The sequence below is a fragment of the Stegostoma tigrinum genome, chromosome 26, assembly GCF_030684315.1.
Source record: "Stegostoma tigrinum isolate sSteTig4 chromosome 26, sSteTig4.hap1, whole genome shotgun sequence".
Classification (NCBI taxonomy): Eukaryota; Metazoa; Chordata; class Chondrichthyes; order Orectolobiformes; family Stegostomatidae; genus Stegostoma; species Stegostoma tigrinum.
The window spans coordinates 50,007,520-50,033,925 of NC_081379.1; the positions used below are offsets into that span (position 1 = coordinate 50,007,520).

The following is a 26,406-nucleotide window of genomic DNA, read 5'->3' on the forward strand; positions in this document are numbered from 1 at the left end:
CAGCCTATTCATCCTCTCTCTGTATCTTGCTATAACCCTCCAACCCAGTCAACGTCCTTATAAATGTTTTCTGAACCCTTTCAAGTTCCACAACAACCTTCTAATAGGGACAAAAGAATTGCATGCAGCACTCCAGAAGTGGCCGAATGAACGTACTGTACAGCTGCAACATGACCTCCCAACTCTTATGTTCAAAGCACTACCCAATAAAGGCAAGCAAACCAAACACATTCTTCACTATCCTATCTACTTGGGACTCCACTTTCAAGGAATTATGAGCCTGCATTCCAAGGTCCCTAATGCTTTATTTAAAAAATCACATGGCTACAGAACTACTGACAGGTTTAATCATTAAACCTCTTCTTACACAGAAATTCCAAGTGGCATTAGTTCAAAATACAACATTCCTGAATAGATTATATTAAAATAAATCACATCCCCTACATTACACAACATACAGAAAGCCAATGATGATATTTGCACTCTTATATTGTCAGATCCTTAGACATTGTTGGATGAGAGAGTGCATGTCCAGAAGTTAATTCTTTCTTTTCTCTACTTCAGATGCTTGCAGACAAAAGAAGAAAAAGATGAGGGGGAAAGTTACTGATCCTCCTCAAGCTCAAGCTCCAGTTCCAGTTTGCACAGCACTGAGGATGATAACTCCTATTCCTGAAATGGTGCACCGACATGCCATTCACCTGCACCCTCCTGCACAGAAACATTCACTTTGGTGAATGAACGATCTAGATTAGAGATCGAGCCAGAATCTGGAAATGCCACTGCTCAGCTTATGCAGTAGGTCAGCATCTGAACTGAGCCATAAGCAACATATTAAAGATGTAGAGGCAGCCAAGGGAGCATCAGACAGAACTGCCAGAGGCCATTAGCCAGCCCAGTAACCATCTACAGGCATTAAAAACTTCAGTCAACTGACTGTGCACCAGCATGTAGGAATCTAGTGGGCAGCCTAGATACCCTACCCAAAACCAGAGTCTTCGGATGCTAAGTCACATATTAGCATATTAAGCGAGTCAGAATCCTTCCTAATCACAAAAACAGCTGGATGATTCCAGGCAGCTCTAATGGCAATTTATGTACAACCTATGCAGATGGTAGGAAACCTGCTGGTACAGCAAAACAAATGCCCTGTCTCCCTGTATCAAAGAAAAATGTCACAGATTCTACACTGAAGACTTGGAACAAACTATTTCACTAGGATGTTGCCTGGTATGGAGGGTGCTAGCTATGAAGAGAGGTTGAGTAGATTAGGATTATTTTCATTAGAAAGACGGAAATTGAGGGGGGACCTGATTGAGGTCTACAAAATCATGAGGGGTATAGACAGGGTGGATAGCAAAAAGCTTTTTCCCAGAGTGGGGGACTCAATTACTAGGGGTCATGAGTTCAAAGTGAGAGGAGGAAAGTTTAAGGGAGATATGCATGGAAAGTTCTTTACACAGAGGGTGGTGGGTGCCTGGAACGCGTTGCCAGCGGAGGTGGTAGACGCAGACACGTTAGCGTCTTTTAAGATATATTTGGACAGGTACATGGATGGGCAGGGAGCAAACGGACACAGACTGTTAGAAAATAGATGACAGGTTAGACAGAGGATCTTGATCGGCGCAGGCTTGGAGGGCCGAAGGGCCTGTTCCTGTGCTGTAGGTTTCTTTGTTCTTTGTATTTGCCAAGAGTCAGGCCCACAGTTACCTGAAGACAACCAACATGGTAATACTTGCCAGACGTTGCAGGTACAGATTCCAAGAGCTGACATATGTAGATAACCTCCTGAGACATCCTAAGGTACCTTGTACATTGTCTCTGTAACAGTTAGAGACAGCTACAGTACCTCTTATATATTCAAATACTGGTCAAAGTTCATCATTGCACCTGGTTCCCTGGATTTTGCAGCTCTGCAGGCTGATCTGTTGCATGCAGCTGCTATTACAGTTTCTCCACCGTACTGGGCCAGCTGTGAAGGCTGTACAGCGTGGTAGCTACCGAGGGGCGACTGCAGAGTTTGACCAGCCAAGTGGTGACGACTGTGTGAGCCAGCAGAGAGGAGCAAGTATTTGGAAGCAGCTGGGAGGGGAATACAGTGTGGGAGCAGCCGAGAAGGGATTTCAGGGTAGAAGCAGCTGACGTGCAGTGAGGGAGCAGGCAAGTGGGAATTGCAGTGAGGGAACAGCTAAGAGGGGAGCGCAGTGAGGGAGTAGCTGACTCAGGAGTGCAGAGCGAGAGAATCCAAGTAGGAGTGGAATGTGAGAGCAGCTGAAAGGGGAATGTAAAGTGGCAGCAGCCTAGAGGAGAATGGAGGGTTGCACCGGCCGAGAGGGGAGTGCGGCGAGGGGCCGGCCGAGAGGGGAGTGCGGCGAGGGGCTGGCCGAGAGGGGAGTGCGGTGAGGAGCCGGCCGAGAGGGGAGTGCGGCGAGGGACCGGCCGAGAGGGGAGTGCGGCGAGGGACCGGCCGAGAGGGCAATGTGGTGAGGGACCGGCCGAGAGGGGAGGGTGGCGAGGGACCAGCTGAGAGAGGAGTGCAGTGTGGAAGCAGCTGGGACAGGAGTGCAGTGTGAAAGGAGCCAAGAAGTTCAAATACAGTTTTGGGGGTTGCTGTTTATGTTGAGATTCCAAGTACACTTGATATGACTTTAAAACCTCTTCCTCTGAACTATTTTTGCCCACAGCTGAACCCCATAATAATTAAATTGTTAGTACAGGCTTATTTTTTCAAAGTAGGAGTTTAGGGCTAACCACTCAGGTTTGGCTGCTGCAGCAAATTCTGTGGGTGATCTTTTATCTGGGTTTTAATTTCTATACTACAGTACAACTTCAAGGATAAATCTAAAAATTGTGCAAGTCGTACCTCCTTTGAAGGTCATACACTACACTGCTCAAAATATAAACCAATGGCTGCAGCTCATGTTAACCCCATTGCTACTACAGTCAATATTGTTTCCGTTTGAGGTCTTCAATGCTTTTGGTTTGCCAGCTCCCCCAGATGTGTTGCACCAAACTTCCTCTACTACAGAATCTCTGCGCTGCACTATAAAAATTGCTTCTGCTCATATTCTGGTCAGTCAATGTACTATTACATGGTTCAGCATTTCCCTCTTTGTCACCTTATCAGCTGTTTCCTTGCTAGCTCACCCGATATTGGATCATTTGTGGCTTGATTATATGAAACAAACCGATGGCAAACCATTTAAAATCTGAACAGTTGGTCTAAAGGTGCAAAAGCTAAACTGAGCTCATATACACAATGTTGCATTGCATAAATATTGAGATAAGAACAGGAACTGCTGGAGAAATTCAGCAAGTCTGGCAACATCTGTGACAGGAAGCAGAGCTAACATTTTGAGTCCACTGACCCTGCTTCAAGAGCGTCTGAAGAAGGGTCACTGATCTCGAAACGTTAACTCTGCCTTCTCTGCAGATGATGCCGAACCTCTTGAGTTTTCCCAGAAATTTTTGTTTTCGCTTCAGATTTCCAGCATCTGCATTTCTGTTTCATTTCACAAATATTGAGAAACTGCACTATATACTTACATTTTAATATTTTTGCAAAGTTACCCAATATTGTAGCCCAAATAAATAAATCCTTCTTAAAGGAATGAGCCTTTATTTCTTTTTCACATTTTTTATACAATGGAAGGAACACGTAACTCTAGTAAAATGATCCTGCTTGTGGTAATGGTCTTTTCGCAGCAGGATCATTAATAAACATATAGTAAATTGTTGTTTGGTCAAACAGAATTTGAGTATTGTTGAAAAGTACATTTTACACAGAACATATTGCTGATGCTTTTCAGCTTGTACTCATCAGGGCATTTCACAAGGACACAAATTCTCAGTTTCTCCAATCTATCCAATGTCATTGAAGTCCCTCAACCTGGAAACATACTCTAAATCCCTGGCTATCTTCTTTTTAATAGCAGGCCACGGTCAGCTACAATTTTATCTATCATGATGCCAAAATTATTTGGGACAGATCCATTCTTACCTCATTCAAACTGTCCTTCTCCCAATTAATTATTTTTGATCTTCTCCTTTTGCATCACTGACCTAAACCTTATGATACTCTGATTACTGCCACTTAAATGCTTCTCTAATTACATCAGATCCTTGAGGCACTGTTCTGAAACCAAACAATATTTACTTCCTCATCGTCGAGAAAAACTCTAATCTAGAAAAGTCTCCGACCAGGTCAGACATTTTTTCCTTTCTCCTTTTATTAGGCCTATCAGGCAGCATGGTTTTGTGCAGGGAAGATCATTTCTTACCAACTTGATACAATTCTTTGATGAAGTGACAAAGTTGATAGATGAGGAAAAGGCTGTGGCTGTCATATATGTGGACTTCAGTAAGGCATTTGATAAGGTTCCCCGTGGTAAGCTGATGGAAAAAGTGAAGTTGCATGAGGTCCTGGGTGTACTAACTAGATGGATAGTGAACTGGCTGGGCAGCAGGAGACAGAGAGTTATAGTGGAAGAGAGTTACTCAAAATGGAGAACTGTGACCAATGGTGTTCCACATGGATCCGTGTTGGGACCACTGTTGTTTCTGATATACATAAATGGTCTGGCAGAAGGTCTCGATGGTCCGATTAGCAAGTTTTCAGACAACAAAAAGATTGGTGGAATAGCAGATAATGAAGGGGACTGTCGGAGAATGTAGCAGAATATAGATAGATTGGAGAGTTGGGTAGAGAAATGGCAGATGGAGTTCAATCCAGGCAAATGTGAGGTGATGCATTTTGGAAGATCCAATTCAATAACGAACTATACGGTAAATGGAAAAGCCTGTGGAAAACTGACACGCAGAAAGATCTGGGTGTTCAGGTCCATTGTACCCTGAAGGTGGCAACGCAGGTTGATAGAGTGATCAATAAGGTATACGGCATGCTTTCATTCATTGGGCAGGGTAGTGAGTACAAGAGTTGGCAGGTCATGTTACAGTTGTATAGGACTTTGGTTCAACCACATTTGGGATACTGTGTATCATTCTGGTTGCCACATTGCCAAAAGGATGTGGATGCTTTGGACAAGGTGCAGAAGAAGTTCATCAGGATGTTGCCTGTTTTGGAGGGCGCTAGCTATGAAGAGAGAGTGACTAGATTAGGATTATTTACATTAGAAAGATGGAGGTTGAGGGGGGACCTGATTGAGGTCTACAACATCATGAGAGGTATAGACAGGGTGGATAGCAAGAAGCTTTTTCCCAGAGTGGGGGACTCAATTACTACGGGTCATGATTTCAAGGTGAGGGGGGAAAAGTTAAAGGGAGACATGCATGGAAAGTTCTTTACGCAGAGGTGGTGGGTGCCTGGAACGCAATGCCAGTGGAGGTGGTAGAGACAGGCACGATAGTGCCATTTAAGATGTATCTAGACAGATACACGAATAGGCAGCGAGCAAAGGGATACAGATCATTGGAAAATAGGCAACAGGTTCAAATAGAGGAACTGGATCAGTGGAGGCTTGGAGGGCCAAAGGGCCTGTTCCTGTGCTGTAATTTTCTTTGTTCTTTGTCCTGTTGTTCTGCTTCTTACGCTATTTTCATCCCAGCATTTATTAGGATGACTAAAACCCTCTATTGTAATGATTCAATTTCTTTTTCACCTCTCTGTAAGTTCATTGCAAATGTATTCTTGTACATATTTCACACTTCTTGCTGACACAGAATATACCAAGCACTGCAACAGTACCTCAGTTCTAGTGTTTCTCAGCTCGAACCATGATTCCATGACCTCCCCTCTCTCTAGTATGGCAACTTTATCCTTCATTAATGCAGCCATGCCTCCACCTTACTTTGTTTAACAGCTTAATTTCAAGATTTTTAAGTGCACTAGGTATCTGTTATCATTACAACATCATATTTTTGTAAGGCTATCTGTGCTTGCAGCTCATCAGCCTTATTTACCATAGTCCATGTACTCATGTACAAACACCAGAAATTAAATTTCAACCTGACTGCATTTCCCTTCACTATACTTCCGCCTAATACTTAACTATTTCTTACCTTGGTGGTGTCTGCCTTTCCCCACTTTTGTGCATCTTGTTATATACTATTCCAACAGCCTTCCACTAACCAAATTAAAATCATAAACCAATCATAAAATCCTCGTTAACAAACTGTCCCAGAAGGGCATTGGTGTCAGCTCTGTTCAGGAATAACACCTTGGGCCTGTATGGGCCCCAACTCTTCCCTGAATCAGTCCTCACCTCAAAAATCTAAAGCCCTCCCTCCAGCAGCAACTCTCCAGCACACATTCATCTCTACTATCTTCCTATTTCCATAGATACACATATGGGGCACTGGGAATAATTTGAAGACTATTATTTTTCGGGTCCTGATTGCTAATTTGTTCCTCGATTACGACAAACAATTAAACAAGAGATGGAAACTCCACAAACATCATATCCTAAACAGTAGCAAGTGATGGGGGGCTGGAGGGGGACTAGTAGCAGCACCTCAATGCAGAAGACAAGGGTGAAGTATTTGGAGCCATCTTCAGCCAGAAGTGCCAAGCTAATTAGTCAATGTGGCCTCCTACTGAGGCACCCAGCATCTCAGATGTCAACTAATTATATTCATTCCATATGAAGAAGAAACAGCTGAAGACACCAGATATTGCTAAGGCGACAGGGATTGATAATATTCCAGCATTAATGCTGAAGACTTGTGCTCCACACCTAGCCATGCCCCAGCCATGCTGTTCCGGTGCAGCTACAACACAAGCATCTTTCCTGTTGGAAACGATTATCGACAGTATATCAAGTGACTCTTGCAAAGTAATAGGCTGCTTACTGACACTCAGTTTGGGGTCTACCAGGGCTACTTGGATGTTGAGTTCATTATAACTATTGTCCAAACATGGACAAAAATGCTGAACTCAGAAATGAGCTAAGAATGTTCACTCTGCCTTTTCAGAAAGTTGTGCAGCTGGTCAGTGCCATCCTTGACCATTGCACAAGGATGGCAACACAACATTCTAAATTCATATGTAAGGTCAAAAATGCCTGCCTCTTTCTGAAACTATAAAATCTGCGATCATTTCAATTTTCGTCAACTTTCTCCCAGCTATTCCCATTTAACTGAGACAGCCGCTGTGTAGTGAATATGGCTCTGCCTGTACCTCTCAGAAAAAAAATCTGATAGTGAACAGCACAGAAATGAACTCCCCTACTACATACCTATTTGTTTAATTATTACCTGACTTACTAGAAAGAAGTTAAATGACAAATAAATCAAGACTTCATTCACAGCTTCCCTTGTGCTGACATCACTTCATATTATAGCATATTTGCTTAACTCTTACATATCTGTCTACACAAAATAGTGCAGGAAGGTCTTGGGTGAAATTATTCCAAAGTACAAGTGGCTGCAAAAGTCATCAACCAAACGGGCGGTATGGTGGCTCAGTGGTTAGCATTGCAGCCTCACAGCACCAGGGACCCGGGTTCAATTCCAGCCTTGGGCAACTGTCTGCGCAGAGTGTGCACATTCTCCCGGCGTCTGTGTGGGTTTCCTGCGGGTGCTCCGGTTTCCTCCCACAAACCAAAGATATGCAGGCTAGGTGGACTGACCATGCTAAAGTGGCCTTTGAAGATTCTCCAGCATCCTCACATTTTATTATCTTGGATTCTCCAGCATCTGCAGTTCCCATTATCTCTGATGCTAAAGTGGCCGTAGTGTTCAGGGGTGTGTGGGTAATAGGGGGATGGGTCTGGGTGGGATGCACGAAGGGACAGTGTGGACTTGCTGGACAGAAGGGCCTGTTTCCGCACTGTAGGGAATCTAATCTAATCAAACACAAATAGAAAGAATGCTCAGTTTAGCGAGAAAGTATGAGCTGCTGACATCAGTGGAATCAAATCCAGACAAAGCCAGCACTTTCAAGAGAAATAGAGAGAAAACTGCCAGGAGGAAGTGAAGGTAAATCTGAATGCAGAAGCACAGAAACATCCTGCATTTTTCAGGGTTATGATGAAGCCATACAATATATTTCATTGATATGAACACTGTACCTTTCATGCAGACATTACACAGTTTTTAAAGGCAGTAATATTTTAGCCCAATTAATGACATTACACATCAACACAAAATTTAAAACAATATAGTTTCATTAACTATTCAAAATACAGCAATATCTCCACCTCTTACCCTGCTACTTGTTTCTTCATCTTTGCACAAAGAAAAAGATCAGTGAAGAGGAACACATGTCGAAGCTTCCGAGCTCCTTCCACAAGTTCGACCAGAAAGCTGTCCTTTATTAATTGCCGATGCTGCAAAAATTAGAAGTAAAACATTTTCTTTTCTAATTTTACCTTTGAGTTGGTTCATGATTCTGCTGTTTAAATAAATTAATGTATTAATTTTACTTTTGAAGTAGTTATCTGTAGATGGGAGCTTTTAAAATAAAACACAATATTTTTGGCACAAGTAACACCTTCTTTGTAAAGTTTTCAGAAGATATTCAAAGATCAGAAGAATATCTCAAAAGCGGTGAGGTCTGGTGAAATCTGTTTTTCCACTGGTTTAGCAGAAACCCAGCAGGGACTGTATTTAAAACAAAATTAAAATGAGAAACTTTGCATTTTCTGTTGAAGACAGGTGTAGTGGAAAGCCGGAAAGAATAATCCTATCCTGTTGACACCAATTTGATCCACACTAGCTATCTGATTTCTCGACTGTTATAGGCACATTGTAGTCTGGAGCTTATGGATAGTGATGGCAGAGGCTCCAATTTTCTTTCTATCATATAAAAGACCGGAAATGACAAGATTTACAGTCTGATACTCAACCTGACTGGGATTGTCATAAATGTGATAATGGGAACTGCAGATGCTGGAGAATCCAAGATAATAAAATGTGAGGCTGGATGAACACAGCAGGCCCAGCAGCATCTCAGGAGCACAAAAGCTGACGTTTCAGGCCTAGACCCTTCATCAGAGAGCCCTCTCTGATGAAGGGTCTAGGCCTGAAACGTCAGCTTTTGTGCTCCTGAGATGCTGCTGGGCCTGCTGTGTTCATCCAGCCTCACATTTTATTATCTGGGATTGTCATAAACTCACCTTTCTCGGCCATCTCATCCTGGAATGGAACTTGAAACCAGAACCTCAAGCTCAGAGGCAGAAATGCTACCAATTGGGTCATAAGATCTCACTGATAAGAAACTAACCAACACTAATGCAATATGTTATCAAAATCACACATTTATCATGGAATAGGAAGAGGCCATTCAAGCTATTCAGTCTGTGCCATTAGTCCATACAGCAATCAGATTGGTCTTATTTTCCGACACTAACCATGCCCTTTCTTTGAGGACCAGCACTCCTATTTTCAGGAATGAGAGTGTTTGATACAAAAGGTTTGAAAAGTTGATGGCCAAAGTCATTAGAACAATAGGAGGCCATTCAGCCTGGTGAACCTGTTCCTCCATTCAATACAATCTCTGTTGATACCTACTTCAAAGTTACTTTCCATCTGTGGAGCTAAAAACGGACTTAACGGTTCAGGTCTGGTGACCCTTCCTCAGAACTTATTGTGGCTGGAAAAACGTCAGTTTATATGCAGAAAATAGGGGGGTGGGTGAGGTAGGGAGTAAACGATAGGATAGAGCCCAGAGAGAGAGAAAGACAGTTCGACACACAAAGGAGTTGCTAACGATCAGGCTGGGAGGGTGAGCAGTTGTTAATGGGGACTGTTAGTGACTAACAACAGGGAGGGTAGTGGTGCGTGGGGATGTTTCAGGCAATGTGTTAACAAGGATAACGGGAACTGTAGATACTGGAGAATCCGAGATAACACAGTGTGAAGCTGGATGAACACAGCAGGCCGAGCAGCATCTTAGGAGCACAAAAGCTGACGTTTTGGGCCTAGACCCTTCATCAGAGAAGGGGGAGGGGGACAGGATTATGAAATAAATAGGGAGAGAGGGGAGGGCGGATCCAAGATGGATAGAGGAGAAGATAGGTGGAGAGGAGACAGGCAAGTTAAAGGGGCAGGGATGGAGCCAGTAGAGGTGAGTGTAGATGGGAGGTAGGGAGGGACGGACAGGTCAAGGGGTCAGGATGAGGTTAGTAGGTAGGAAATGGAGGTGTGGCTTGAGGTGGGAGGAGGGGACAGGTGAGAGGAAGAACAGGTTAGGGAGGCGGGGACGAGCTGGGCTGGTTTTGGGATGCAGTGGGGGGAGGGGAGATTTTTGAAGCTTGTGAAATCCACTTTGATACCACTGGACCGCCCTGAAGCAGCAGTGACAATATCATTGATGTATCGGAGAAACAGTCGTAGGTGGGGGCCGGAATAGGACTGGAACAAGGAATCTTCCACGTACCCCATGAAGAGACACGCATAACTAGGGCACATGCGGGTACCCTTGCCAACCCCTCTTACCTGAAGAAAATGAAAGGAGTTGAAAGAGAAGTTGTTGAGGGTGAGGACAAGCTCAGCCAAGCGGAGGAGGGTGGTGGTGCGTGGAGATGGTTCAGGTCTTTACTCCAGAAAGAAGTGGAAAGCCCTAAGACTCTCCTGGTGAGGAATGGACGTGTAAAGGAATTGCACGTCCATGGTAAAGAGGAGGTGGCTGCGGCCAGTAAACTGGAAGCTTTGAAAACGGCGTAAGGCATCAGAGGAATTATGCATGGATATACATAGGCAGGGATTGGACCAGGGGGAGAAGACTGAGTCAAGGTAGGAAGAGTTGAGTTCTGTGGGGCACGAGAAGGCTGAAACAATGGGTCTGCCCAGGCAATCCTGTTTCTGGATTTTTGGCAGGAGGTAGAAGTGAGCTGTGCAGGGCTGGGTGCTATTAGCTTGGAAGCAGAGGTGGGGAGATCACCCGATGAAATGAGATCAGCAACCAAAGTGGATACAGTGGCCTGATGTGCCATGGTGGGGTCATGGACTAGGGGAAGGTACGAGGAGGCATCTGAGAGTTGACATTCAGTCTCTGCAAGGTAGAGGTTAGTATGCCAGACTACAACAGCACGACCCTTTACTGGCAGGCTTAATGACAAAGTCAGGGTTAGATTTGAGATCAGATCTAACCCTGACTTTGTCATTAAGCCTGCCGAGACGTTTTCTCACCGTATACTTTTTTCATAACAATTTCAGCTCAAAATACAACCAGCAAACTACAGAAACTATTCATATTTGACCACGTTCCATGTAAGGCCAACTTTGTGGTCTGCTCTAAATACTACCAGTGAACATTAATTTCTACTGCAGTCACGAGCGATTTCATTACTGATTTCATATACACACTAGCTGTATGGCAAACTGGTATCATTGGACTGACAGTCCTTTGAACATCACTGAAAGTAACATCTGACATGCTAGAAATTGTAAAAGTGCTGTGAGATTAACATACTGGGGTTTGTTTTTGGACTCTAAAGCTAACAGCTACCTCATCTGGCAGGTTTGCTAACTTTCCAGTTAGCTCGCATAAAGGAATGGAATGTTACATATCTTACAACCAGAGGTCAATCTTTATTGAGTCGTACACTTACTCACAAAATAAAAATTAAAAACATTATACATTAAAAATGTATAGCTCCAGATTCTACAACTCACCACTAGTGTCAATAAGTGCCCTGGCACCTTTTAGATTAAATCAACTAAATAAATAAATCAACTATTTGACTGTAGCTTAAAGGGGCGCTGTCATGAAAATCAAAACTTCAAAGAATGCTTAAGTTATTACCCAATGACTTCACCTCATTTACAGTGTATCAACCTTAATTTACACAATTAACACAAAATATAAAGCCTTACCGACATATACCTGACTGATGAGAATAGACTATACCTCCTTCCCTTGACAGATAACAGCTTTCCAAGTAACGACAGTCCAGTCAAGAATATCAATTGTGAGGGATCTCATGGCACAATGGTGTTGTCCCTACTTCAGAAACAGGAGACCCAGGTTCAAGTCCAACCTGCTTCATAGGTGTGTGATACCAACTCCAAACAGGTTGAACAGAAATATTTTAAAAATGCCAAGGTTAATGAATGACAACTGCACATGAAATATAGAGGAAACAAAATTTAAATGCAAAACTGAAATCTCACACCTGCAGGACGGAAAAATGGTGGGGTGTCATTTGGAAATGTCATGTTCAGGGATGATGGCAGGAGAGATGTGGACATGAGGACTAAACTACAGGATTAACTGCAGAACTAATACACAAAGGCGAGCGGTATGGTGGCTTCTACAAATACATGACTATCTGCTTCCCTACTACTTTAAATCCTGGCTGCAATTACGGGTCAAAGAGCAAATTCAGACAAAGTGCTAGCAATTATCCAATTGTGGCACTGCCACAGGCCTTGTGATGCATTGCTGCACTAGGAACATTCCACCCTCAGGCGACTGTGTAGAGTTTGCACGTTCTCCCTGTGTCAACACGGTTTCCTCCAGGTGCTCCAGTTTCCTCCCACAGTCCAAATGATATGCAGAATAGGTAGACTGGCCATGCTAAATTGCCCATAGTGTTTGGTGATGTGCTGGGTAGGTGGATTAACGATGAGAATGCAGGGTTACAGGGATAGGGTGGGGAGATGTGTTTGGGTGGGATGCTCTTCAGAGGGTTGTTGTGGACTCAATGGGGTGAATGTCTGCTTCCACACTGTAGGGATTCCATGATTCTTAGGAACACAAGAAACAAGAGTAGGAATAGACCATACAGTCGATATGCCAGCTCAACCATTCAAGACGGTCCTGTTTGATCTTGAGATTCAATTTTATATTCCCACATGCTCCCTACAGCTCTTGATTCTCTAAGAAAAATCTGTCTATTTCAGCATCATTTAGATTTAATAATGATCATTTACAACCTGTTAAGACAAAGAATTCAGAGATTTACAACCCTTTGAGGGAAGTTGTCATCCTGAAAACTCAAAAGAATTTTAGAATTCAGCAATGGAGGGCCAATGACATTACAATCAGATAACAGAATATGAATGTAAAACAGCTAAAAAAAATGGATTGTAAAAGTTTCTATGAATATGTAAATAGGGAACAATTAAAAAGATTAGCAAAGTTAACGTATGTCCGTTATAGGCAAACACTGGAGAATTTATAACAGAAAACAGAAGTTGCAGAGAAACTAAGCAATTACCTGTGTCTGTTATTATACTGGAGAAATAAATGGGGCAGAAAGTTAATAAATCCCCAGGATCGAATGACCTTCATCCTAGAACATTGCTTAAGCTGGTTATAGAACATAGTACAGCACAGGAACAGGCCCTTTGGCCCACAATGTTGTGCTGAATATGACACCAATTAAACTAATCTCTTCTGCCTGTCCTATGTCCATATCCCTCCATTCCTTGCATACTCATGTGTTTATCTAAAAGTCTCTTAAACATCCCTATCGTATCTGCCTTCACCACCACCACCACCCCTGGGAGTGCATTCCACACTCCTATCACACTCGGTGTAAAAAAAATTGCCCCTCACGTCTCTTTTGAACTTTCCCCCTTTCACCTTAAATGCACAGCTCCTAGTATTAGACATTCAACTCTGGGAAAAAGATTCTGACTGTCAACCCTATCTATGCAACCCATAATTTTATAGACTTCTGTCAAGTCTCCCCTCACCCTTCATCACTCTAGAGAAAACAACTCATGTTTTTCTAACTTCTCCTTGATAGCCTAAACCCTCTAATCCAGGCAGCATCCTGGTAAACCCCTTCTGCACCCTCTCCAAAGCCTCCACATCCTTCCTGCAATGAAGCGACCAGAACTGAACGCAATATTCTAAGTGTGGCCTGACCAAATCTTATAAAGCTGTAACATGACATCCTGACTCTTGTACTCAATTCCCCAACCAATAAAAGCAAGCACGCCACATGCCTTCTTTACCACCCTATCGACGTGTGTGACCACTTTCAGGAAGCCATCAGGCAAACTCTTTTGGAAACCTGAAGCAAAACCGCATATATTTAACCAACAAATATTGCAACAATGTGAGATTCATATTATGAGTTGGTGGTTACACTGGTGATCGTCTTAAAAATTCTATTAATTCTACAATAGTGCATGCAGATTAGAAGGTTGCAAACGTTACCCCATTGTTTACGAATGGAGCGAGAAAAGGGATCTACAGAACGGTTAGAAAATACTACAATCTACTATAACAGGTGTGATTACTGGATATTTAGAAAATAATTATCTGGACAGAATGAACATGAAGGGGAATTCGTTTTTGACAAAGCTGACAGTTTTTTGGGGACTTTGCTAGCACAGTCAATAAGGGGGACCAATGGATGCAGTGTATTGGGATTTTCAGCAGGCATTTCATAAAGATCAATGGGACATTAGTATACAAATGGAAGTGCATAAGTAACAAAGTGTGGAGTTTGTGGCGCACAGCAGGCCAGGTAGCATCAGAGGAGCAGAAAAGTTGACATTTTGGGTCGGGACCCATCTTCAGAAATGAAACTAAAATTTCATTGTAAAAGAAAGGGAAAAATAATACAGAATGATATACATTTAACTTCCTGTAAGTCTAAAAAGGAACTGAGTCCAAGTTCTGGGGGAGCTGTGCCAGCTTGCTGTGAGGTTAAAGGGATAGTGATGATCTGCAGCAAATAGTGACACAATGATTGACAAGTCTCACTGCCTGCTTCAGCCTCTCATATTGAGGAAAGAAAGTTCACCCTGAAATGTTTTCTCATTTTTCAACTTCCTCTCCACAGTGGTTGAAAACGCTCTCGACCGCATCTCTCACATTTCCCACAACTCATCCCTCACACACTCTCCGCCAATAACATCAAAAGCAGAATCTCCCTCGTCCTCACATACCACCCAACCAACCTCCAGATCTAACACATCATCCTCTGCCACTTCCGCCACCTGCAACCTGACCCCATTACCAAGGACATTTTTCCCTCCACGCCCTTATCTGCTTTCTGGAGGAGCCACTCTCCCCATGACTGCCTTGTCCGCTCCACACTCCCCACTAGCCCCACCCTCCTCGGCACTTTTCCCTGCAACCACAGGAAGTGCTACACCTGTCTCGACACCTCCCCCCTCACCACCATCCCAGGTCCCAAGAAAACAGATGTTCACCTGCACATCTGCTAATGTGGTATACTGTATCTGCTGTTCCCGATGTGGCCTCCTCCACATTGGGGAAACCAAGTGGAGGCTTGGAGACGCTTTGTGGAACACCTATGCTGGTTCACAACAAACGACTGCACCTCCCAGTCACAGACCATTTCAACTCCCCCTCCCACTCCTTGGACGACATGCCCATCATGGGCCTCCTCCTGTGCCACAATGATGCCATCTGAATGTTGCAGGAACAGCATCTTATATTTTGCTTGGGAACCCTGCAGCCCAATGGTATCAATGTGGACTTCACATGCTTCAAAATCTCCCTGCCCCGACTGCATCCCAAAACTCGCCCAGCTCGTCCCCACCTCTCTAACCTGTCCGTCCTTTCTCCCAACCATCCACTCCTCCATCCCTACCTCCTTGACGTGTCTGTCTCCTCTCTACCTATCTGTTCCTTTATCCATCTTCCATCCGCCTCCCCCACTGTCTCTATTTATTTCAGAATCCCTTTCCCCTCCCCCATTTCTGAAAAAGGGTCCAGACCCAAAAGGTCAACTTTTCTGCTCCTCTGATGCTGCTTGGTCTGCTGTGTTCATCCAGGTCTATACCTTGTTATCTCACCCTGAAGTATGTTGTTAGTACCCAGTGACATTTACTGCTCCTCTGTATCTAGAACGGGATGCCACATTGACATGCATTAGATATACCCCCTTGAAGAATACTTGTACTCAAAACAAAGGGCAGACAGCTCAGTAAGATATACAGTCCCCATTGTTAGCCTGGAACAGCTGCTACAGGAGCCAGCAGCTAGCAACCATTATCAGCACCGACATTTTAATAGTGAAACAACTTAAACTGCAAATGCGTGATGAGCCAGGTCTGGCCCTGGCATGAGACTGAGATCTGAGTGGTGGCTCCCCAGGCCTGTGCCCAGCTTTGCTATTGACAGAGGTTTTCCAGGTTTTCTCAGCCTGTCTCCTCCTGGCTTAAGCTGCGTAGTACACAATGGCAGCTTAGGGGTGGTATAGATTGGAAAAATAAAGCAGAATTTCATAATCCAAAAGACAGAATTCCACCCCATATGATAAAAATTTCACATCCATGTATTTTCCTTGTGTCCATCCAATTTTCTTTTGAAACTCTTTTTATTCACTTACAGGACATGGCTGTTGCTGGTTGAGCCAGAATTTTAATGAACCTGTGGAAATCAGACTGGGCACATTATTGCTCGTAAGTGTCACTTGATGGCATTGTTGACGACATCTTCAATCACTTTGCTCATGGTCAAGGTTAAACTGATGGCACAGTAACTGGCCAGAACGGATTATCCTGCTTTGTGTGTATAAAATGTAATTGAGCTATTTTCCACACTGTTAGACCATTAACAATGACCACTCCATCACACCCACATGGGTTGCAAGTTCCAGTTCATTAGCACTTGCTTCTTAAAAAGGTTTATCTTCATATCCTCCCTGTAGCTCTTTCCTGAAAGATTTATACCTGAGTCCCTAGTGCCTACACCAGAAATGAATGTTACATTCTATCTATGGCCTGACCAGAATTTATTAACAATTCTGCATTAATTCCCTGCTTTTGCCCTATAAGCCATTTTTTTGAGCCCAGTACTTCATATGATTTGCTAATCATTCTTTCAGTATGTTCTACTACCTTGAAAAATCCATGCACATCAACTTTCAGGTCTCTCTTTCCTGTACATACTTTAGAACTATGTATTTCAGTTCTATCACCTCTCCTCAGCTATTATGCAAAAATGCAACACCTCATAAATCTGTTAAATGGGAACTGCAGATGCTGGAGAATCTGAGATAACAAAGTGTGGTGCTTGGATGAACACAGCAGGCCAAGCAGCATCTTAGGAGCACAAAAGCAAAATTTTATGTACCACTTGTCTGTCCAGTTTGCCAACCACATCTTGTAGCAATTGATCGCTATCAACCTCACTGTTTCTCACAACCATCAAGTTTGGTAACATTTACAAATTTTACACTCTATCCCAAAGTCCAAGTGATTTATAATAAAAGGCGTATTCTAGCACTAATGCTGAGAAACACCACTGTCTACCCAGTTACAACGACTCACTGTCTTCTTCTCTTTTTTAATCCAATGTTGTGTCTAGTGGGCATGAAGAGAATTCTCAATAAAAGCTGTATTCTCTTCTACCTTACTAATATTTTCCCCTATTTGCCTATATTGCCACATTTAATTTCTGCATCTTTTAAAAACAGACAACTTTGCTGGGCTCACAAAATGGCTGAGGCTGATCACATGATCATGCTTCCAGAAACTTCTAATCCTCCCACATTGTATTGACATTCCAGCTAAAGCTGACACAAATTACCTGGAGATGTAGTACCTGCTTCCAGACAGCTCTGAAAAAATGAAGCCATCAAGATCGTTTTGGTAATGTTTTCAGTTACCTAGTCACCTTACTCTGGAAATCCTGATGGAGGAGATAAAGCTACATTGTTAGCTCACCAAGATGGGCCATCAGCACCTTGTCACATGACTGATATCAGAACTGGGTAAATTGCTTAAAAATACAATTCAGGGATTCTGAATCAGTTACTGTTTGACTTCCAGATAGGGAGCAGGATTCCAGGTTGAAATGGCAGTCTGCTTCAACCTTTCATCTGTCTCTGAGTTGCTGTCAAGAAAGAAGCCTACACTTCACCAATAAGAAGGAAAATTACTGGGCCCTGCTTAACAAGGACATGATGATTCGCCAATGATTTCTGGAAAGTTGTAACTGATGTGAACTGGTTTTTAATACCTCTAGCAAAATACCTTTCTCAAAACTTGTAATTTATAACCTATCCTTCATGAAGTCCCATCCTCCTTAATTTCCTCCCAAGTGCTTGTGTGTATGGAATAGTAAAGTAATTCCTCTGCATTTCAAATGGTTTGTCAGTAAACAGTACCCTTCATTTTTATTGAAATGCATTTTATTTTAATGTTTATCTTTAAAAACTGGAATATTTAAACCTAGCTTTGGGAAACACTTTTTGTCTACCATGGCAAGAGATAGAAGTAAAAAGGAAATGGAGAAATGCAAACCACACCTCATTGTCTTGGACTTAATAACTGAAAAATCAATCATGATCCAAATTCACCCTATTTCCATTCTGTCTGTGGCACCAATTTGACAGTGACCACCTACTACATAAACCTCAATTCTGTTAACAGGCTTTTTACATGGCATGTCAAATAATTTCTTAAAATCCTTTTCCATTACTAGTACTTCTTTCCAAAATTTAAATTTGTCAAGCATAATTTGCCTTTTACGTATTTTGTAAATCTTCTTCATTAATACAAACCTCTCCAAATGCCTGCTGAATTCTTTCCTGATTTTTTCTAAAGCCTAACTTTGTCCAATTAATGGGTCTTTAGTTACTACGAATGGAATAAGGGTGCCATGTTTATCACTCTTCAAATCTCTGACACCTCCCATATATCTGTGATTATGACAAGCCTTTCTACTATTTCCACCACTAGTTTGTGCTGTTTTTGGGGATGCAAAGTATCTAGAAGAGGAGACTTACTCACTCTTCACATAACTGTTCTTTCCAAAATATACAGCATATATCGTAAGTATATATATCACATTTATTGTCCCAATTAAAACCCAATATGCCTCTTATTATCTATCTAATATTTACATGCTGGTAGGAATTTTGTTGGCTCTCTTAAGTTAACTGCCATTCTACTTTCATCTTTTCTCTTGGCCTGTCTTATCTCCCTCTTAGCTTCCTTTCCCACATTATTGCATTTGACCTGGTTCTTGCTTGAAGAATTCACCCAACATGTAGCATACACCTCTTTTATTTGTTTCATCATACATCAGACTCTCTACCCATCATATCATCAACGAAGCTCAGCTTTGGCTCCCCTAGCTTTCACCCTTGTTGGAATGTACCCTTAAAATCAGTACCTTAGAGGAATTACAGATAGATTTTTTAAATCAGTCTTTGGTTGCAATTATTTCTAGCTAGAATCCTTACACTTGTTCTTCCTAGGGCTGAAGAGTCAAGGGGTGAGAGAGGGAGCAAAAGTGGAGTCTTCGGTTGGATCAGCTACGGTCCCGGTGGCACAGGTTTGAGGGTCTGAGAAGCCTGCTCCTGCTCCAATTTTCAATGTTTCTACGATTAAAAAAATCACAGGAGGCGATGGCAGAGTAGTGAAAACATTGGCTTTGCAGAGCAGCAGGTTTGACAGTAGCTTGTTAGGTGAGAGCTCAATTCCAGCCTTTGCTGCTGTCCCTTTGAAAAATAAGCTGCTGAAACAGAGCAAAAATGCAGCTGTGAATCCTTATTCCATGCACTCTGTAGCCATTTTCTTTCTGCAAAGATGGATTGGGGGAGTTATATTTTATTAAAGTAAGGCATGATCTGGTCAAAGTAGATAAGAAGAGCTGGTTGAGGGTAAAATCTATGGCCACACAGTTGGGCGGCTGGGAGAGGGGAGCATTCAGAAAGGAATACAGGAGAAAATGGGCCCAACATGTTCTCTTTAAGGTGGAATATAGGAACAATAAGCTCAGAGAACAACGGACATCTGGAAATATTCTGGACTGGATAAAAAGGAAATGAGGTTTATGACAGGTGCAAAGGGAGCAAATCAAGCAATTAATAGAGCAAAGAGGATATATGAGAAAACAATTCTACAAATATATCAAGGGGAAGAGAATAACTAGGGATAGAATAGGACCCATTAGGAACCAACAGGGAAACTGTGCGTGGAGCCAGAAGGCACTAGTATAGTGATAAACGAGTATTTCATATTTGTCTTTACTCAAAACGAAGACGATTTAGGGACAAAATTTGAGAAGGTGATGGATTGTAAGTGACTTACCAAGGGATCAATGCTGGGTCCATTAATGTTACCTATAAGTGATGTAGGTGAGAATGTAGAAGGGATGCTAAGTAAGCTTGTGGATGACACAAGGATTGGCCAGACAGTTACAAGAGGTTTTATAAACAGATTGGTCAGATGGACAGAGCAGTAGCAGGTGGAATTTAATCCTGTTAAATGTGAGATGATGCGCTTTGGAAGATAAGGGAATACTCAATGAATGAAGGACACTAGGAAGCTTGGTGGAACAGAAGGATCTTGGATTGCTTATCCACAAATCCCCTGAAGATGGCAAAGCAGATGAACAGGGTGGCAAAGCAGATGAACAGGGTGGCTAAGAAAGGCAAATGTCCCCTATACTTTCTCAGTTGAGGCATAGATTAAAACAGCAGGGTGACCATGTTGGAGCAATATTGAATATTAGCTAGACCACAGCTGGAGAGCTGTGCACAGTTCTGGTCACTGCACTATAGGAAGGAAATAACTGTTCTGAAAGGGGTGCAGAGGAAATTCACCCAGATGTTGGTTAGGATGCAGCACTTCAGCTATGAAGAGAGGCTGGAAAAGCTTGGGTTGTTCTCTTTGGAACAGAGAGGTTGGGATGTGCAAGATTATGAGAAACATGAACTGGGTGGGTAGAAAGCACCCCTTTAGTTGAAGGGTCATTAACAAGGAGGCATACCTTTAAGGTGAAAGGGAAGAGGTTTAGAGGGAGTTTGAGAAAATCGTTTCACCTAGAGGGTGATATGGGTCTGGAATACATTGCCTGGGAGGGTTACTGAGGCAAGTAACCACACAATCATTAAAGAACTTGGATGAGCACATCAAATATCATAACATTCCAGGCTTTAGGTCTGTGGCTGGTAAATGGGACTTTCAGTTGCATTGGCAGTAGAGACTTGATGAGTTTGATGAGTCAAAGGGCCTCTTCTGTACTGTATGATTCTATAGATCTCTTCTCACACTGAAGTCAGCCCTTGACCAATTCAGAAATTCTACTTCATATTGTTCCTTGCTCTTGTCCATTCACTCAAAACCTTTCAAAAAAAAAGAACTGTGGATGCTGTAAATCAGGAACAAAAACAAAGTTACTGGAAAAGCTCAGCAGGTCTGGCAGCATCTGTGAAGGAGAGAACGGAGTTAACATTTCGGGTTCCTTCCTCAGAACTGAACTCAATTGAACAGAACTCAATACCTTTCGACTGACATTACCTGGGTGCCTATAGAATAACAAGAGTGGCATACCTGTCCTTGTTTTCAATCTTGAAAAATGGATATTTTACTCACCCTGTCAGATACATCCTCTCTCTACAATCAGTATTGTCACCTGACCCAAACCTTGTTCCTTCTTTATCCTGCTGGATACTTTTTATCCGGGAATACCAAAGCTGCCAATTGTCACAATTTTAAGATAACAAAGTGTGGAGCTGGATGAACACAGCAGGCCAAGCAGCATCTTAGGAGCACAAAAGCTGACATTTCGGGCCTAGACCCTTCATCAGAAAAGGCTTTTCTGATGAAAGGTCTAGGCCCAAAACGTCAGTTTTTGTGCTCCTAAGATGCTGCTTGGCCTGATGTGTTCATCCAGCTCCACACTTTATTATTTCAGATTCTCCAGCCTCTGCAGTTCCGACTACCTCTGCCATAATTTTAAGCCAGGTTTCAATCATTGCTGCATATATTCCACATGGCTTGTATTTACATATCATCAAACTTCTTTACTCCACTTTGTGCACATACATGCAAAGCCTGCCTTTTTGTTCCTTGCAGTCATTCTTAGTCTGCTTCTATTGCTGGATCATTGGAATCTCTTTTGGGTTACAAGTCAGCTGTATAAGAAGGATGGATTGCATCTAAATTCGAAGGACACTGATATACTGGCAGGGAGATTTGCTAGAGCTGCTTGACAAGACTTAAACTAATAGGAAGTAGGACCCAGGGAGACAGTGAGAAAAGAAATAGTCTGAGATTGGTGCAGTTGGGAAAAAAGAGACAGTCAAACAGTCAAGGAAGCCATGAACAAAGCAGAGAAGGAGGTATGCTGATAAATGCAACTGCATTTATTCCAATGCAATAGGCCTAACAGGAAAGAAAGATGCACTAAGGACATGGCTGGGGTCATGGGACTGGGATATTACTGCAATTACAGAGATGTGCCTCAGGGATGGACATGACTGGCAGCTTAATGTTACACGGAATAGAACACAGAACATTACAGCACAGTACAGGCCCTTCGGCCCTCGATGTTGTGCCGACCTGTCATACCGATCTCAAGCCCATCTAACCTATACTATTCCATGTACGTCCATATGCTTATCCAATGACGACTTAAATGTACCTAAAGTTGGCAAATCTACTACCATTGCAGGCAAAGCATTCCATTCCCTTACTACTCTCTGAGTAAAGAAATTACCTCTGACATCTGTCCTATATCTTTCACCCCTCAATTTAAAGCTATGCCCCCTCGTGCTTGCCGTCACCATCCTAGAAAAAAGGCTCTCCCTATCCACCCTATCTAACTAGGAAGGATAGAACGGGGTGGGGTCAAGAGATGAGGGGAGGTGATGTTTTTGATTAGAGATAACATAACAGCTGTACTTAGGAAGGATATTTCAAGGAGTACATCCAATGAAATTATTTGGGTGGAACTGAGGAATAAGAAAAGGATGATCATCTTATTGGGATTGTATTATAGACCTCCCGATAGTCAGTGGGAAACTGTGAAACAACTTTATAAGGAGATCTTAGTTACCTGCATGAATAATAGGGTGGTTTCAGTTGGGGATTTTACCTTTCAAAACACAGACTAGGGCTGCCATAGTGATAAGCGTTTGGATAGAGAGGAATTTGTTAAAGACGTACAAGAAAAATTTTCTGAATCAGTTAATGGGTATACTTGTGAAAGAAGGTGCAAAACTTGATCTACTCTTCAGAAATAAAGCAGGGAAGGTGACTGAGGTGTCACGGGGGGGGGGGGGCACTTTGGGAGCAGTGATCATAATTTTATTAGTTTTAAAATAGATAATAGAAACGGTTAGACTAGATCCAAAAATTAAAGTTCTAAATTGGACAAAGGCCAATTTTGATGGCACCAGACAAGAACTTTCAAAAGTTGATTGGTGGTGGCGCACATTAAGGGACCGCTAGAAAATAGGAAGCCTTCAAAAATGTGACTATGAGAGTCCAAAGAAAGTATATTCCTGTTAGGATGAAAGGCAAGGCTGGCAGGTGTAGGGAATGCAAGTTGACTAGAGAAATTGAGGTTTTGGTCAAGAATAAGAAAGTTGCATACGTCAGGTACAGACAGCAGGGATTGAGTGAATCCCTTGAAGAGTATAAAGGCAGTAGCATTATATTTTAGAGGGAAATCAGAAAGACAAAAAGGGGATAGGAGCTTTGGCAAATAAGATTAAGGAGAATCCAAAGAGATTCTACAAATACATTAAAGACAAAAGAGTAACAAATGAGAGAATATGGCCCCTTAGAGATTAGCATGGCCGCCTTTGTGTGAAACTGCAGACATAAGGGATATACTAAATGAGTATTTTACATCAGTGTTTACTGTGGAGAAGGATATGGAAGATAGAGAACTTGGGGAAATATAGCGACATCTTGAAAAATGTCCATACAGCAGACAAGGAGGTGCTGGACATCTTAAAACGTATAATGGTGGATAAATCCCTGGGACCTGATCAGGTGTACCCTAGAACTCTGCAGGAAGCTAGGGAAATGTCTGCTGGGTCCATGGCTAAGATATTTGTATCATCCACAGCTACAGGCGAAGTGCCGTAAGACTGGAGGTTGGCTATGTGGCGCCACTATTTAGGAAAGGTGGTAAGGGAAATCCAAGAAACTACAGACCAGGGAGGCTGACATCAGCAAGTCCTAAAGAAGGGTTCCGATCCAAAATGTTGACTTTTCTGCTCCTGCAATGTTGTCTGTCCTGTTGTGCTTTTCCAACTCCACATTTTTTGAGCCTGACATCAGTGGTGGGCAAGCTGTTGGATGGGATCCTGAGGGACAGGATTTACCTGTACTTGGTAAGGCAAGGACTGATTGGGGATAGTCAACATGGCTTTGTGCATGGGAAATCATGTCTCATTGACATGTTTGAATTTTTTTGAATAAGTGACAAAAAAGGTTGATAAAGGCAGAGCAGTGGACATGATCTATAAGGTATTTGACAAGGTTCCTCATGGCAGGCTGATTAGCAAGACTACATCACATGGAATGAGAACTAGCCGTTTGGACAAAAAATTAACTTGAAGGCAGAAGAGAGTGGAGGTGGTGGAGGGTTGCGTTTCAGACTGGAGGCCTGTGACCAGTGGTATGCCACAAGGATCGGTGCTGGGTCCACTGCTTTTCATCATCTATATAATTGATGTGAATGTTAACATAAGAGGTGTCGTTAGTAAGTTTGTAGATGACACCAAAATTGGAGGTGTAATGGACAGCTAAGAAGGTTACATTAGAGTACAACAGGACCGTTGTCAGTTGGGCCAACGGGCTGAGGAGTGGCAGATGCAGTATAATTTAGATAAATGTGAGGTGCCACATTTTGGAAAGGCAAATCAGGGCAGGACTTGTACACCTAATGGTAAGGTACCGCTGAGTGCTGTTGAACAAAGGGACTTCTGGAGTGCAGGTTCATTGTTCCTTGAAAGTGGAGTTGCAGATAAATAGAATAGTGAAGGAGGTGTTTGGTATGCTTGCCTTCATTGGCCATTGCATTGATTATAGAGGTTGAAAGGTCATGTGGCAGCTGTACAGGTCATTGGTTAGGCCACTTTGGGAATACCACATGCAATTCCGCTCTCTCTACTAGAGGAAGGATGTTGTGAAATTTGAAAGAGTCAGAAAAGAATTTCAAGGATGTTGCCAGGTTGGAAGGTTTGAGTTTTAGGGAGAGGCTAAATAGGCTGGGGTATTTTGCCTGGAGTATTGGAAGCTGAGGGGTCATAGAAACGTAGAAGTGAGGAGCAGGAGGAGCTCATAGTTCCCATTGGTCCTGCTCCGCCATTCTTCACGATCATGGCTGATCAATCAACTCAAAAGCTTAATCCTGCTTTCTTCCCATAACTTTTGGTCCATTCACCCCAAGTGTTATATTTAGTGCCTTTTGAATACGTTCAATGTTTTGGCATCACCTACTTCTTGTGGTAATGAAACCCACAGGCTCATCACTCTTTGGGTGAAGAAATGACTCTTCATCTCCATCTTGAATTGGCGAACTTGAATCCTCAGGCTGTGACTCCTAGTTCTGCACACACCCATCATCGGGAACATCCTCCTTGCATCTAACCTGTCTAGTCCTGCTAGAAGTTCATAAGTCTCTATGAGATTCCCTCTCATTTATCTGAACTCTAGAGAAAACAATCGCAATCCAGTCAATCTTTCCTCAATGTCAGACCTGCCATTCCCGGAATCAGCCTAGTAAACCTTCGTTGCGCTCCCTCAACAGCAAGGCCATCCTTCCTCAGAAAAGGAGACCAAAACTGCATACAATATTTCTAGATGTGGCCTCACCAAGGCCCTGTATAAATGCAACAACGCATCCCTTGTACAGACCTATAAAATGCAGGGGCATGGATAGGGTGAATAGCTAAGGTCTTTCCCCCAAGTGGGGGACTCCAAACCTAGAGGGCATAGGTTTAAGGTGTGAGGGGAAAGCTTTAAAAGGGCCCCAAGGGGCAACTTTTTCACATTGAGGGTGCTGTGTGCATGGAATGAACTGCCAGAAGAAATGGTAGAGGCTGGTACAATTACAACATTTAAAAGGCATCTGGACGGATATATGAATATGAAGGATTTAGAGGGATATAGGTCAAAAGCTGGCAAATGGAGCTAGATTAATTTAGGACATTTAGTCAGCATGGACAAGTTGGACCGAAGGGTCTGTTTCCGTGCCATATGACTCTACGGCTCTAATAGGGCACTCTATTCTCCAGTAGTGCCCAACATTTGCACTGCTTTAGATGCTTAATTTCTCTTTAATACTTCTTTTGGTGCCTAACCCTTCCCAACCACACTTGTGAATCCTCCTGTGGAGGTTTTGGTCCCAGCTTGTCATTGTGAAACCTTTCCCACTTGAATAAGTGTTTTCTACCATAGACTTTGTCTCAATGTGCCTAGAATCTCTCTGCAACATCCCTGAAACTGTGCAATAATTCTCTATATTTCTGTATTTCGACGAGCACTCATGTGCAGCACGGGAAGTGATCCAGAGATTGCCATCTTTAAGATCCATTTTCTTAACTTCCTTCTCAAAGTCTTTCTAAAAATCTGACAAAGGACCTGAATACAGCACCTGCATTGTCCATGTCCTTGGGAGTGATATATACTGCATTTCTGCTCAGTGCTTTCCCATTATGGAATATTCTGGATATTCTCCGATCTTTCTGCAAATTGTGTCTGTCGTGCGGGATCAGTATTGGTCATTCTGTAGACCAACATTTGCTCCTTTAAATGACACCA

The 26,406-nt window shown here is 42.7% G+C and overlaps 1 protein-coding gene across 2 annotated transcripts in view; it reads right to left on the bottom strand.

Annotated features, from left to right (window-relative positions):
* The window catches only part of si:dkey-91m11.5 (PH_BCR_vertebrate and RhoGAP_Bcr domain-containing protein), a 613,456-nt gene that overhangs the window by 327,368 nt on the left and 259,682 nt on the right, over nucleotides 1–26,406 (bottom strand). For both annotated transcript variants that reach the window (XM_048555997.1, XM_048555996.1), the window contains one exon: nucleotides 8,164–8,285. In XM_048555997.1, the coding sequence (XP_048411954.1) occupies nucleotides 8,164–8,285 (122 nt within the window). The remainder of the gene's footprint in view (nucleotides 1–8,163; nucleotides 8,286–26,406) is intronic.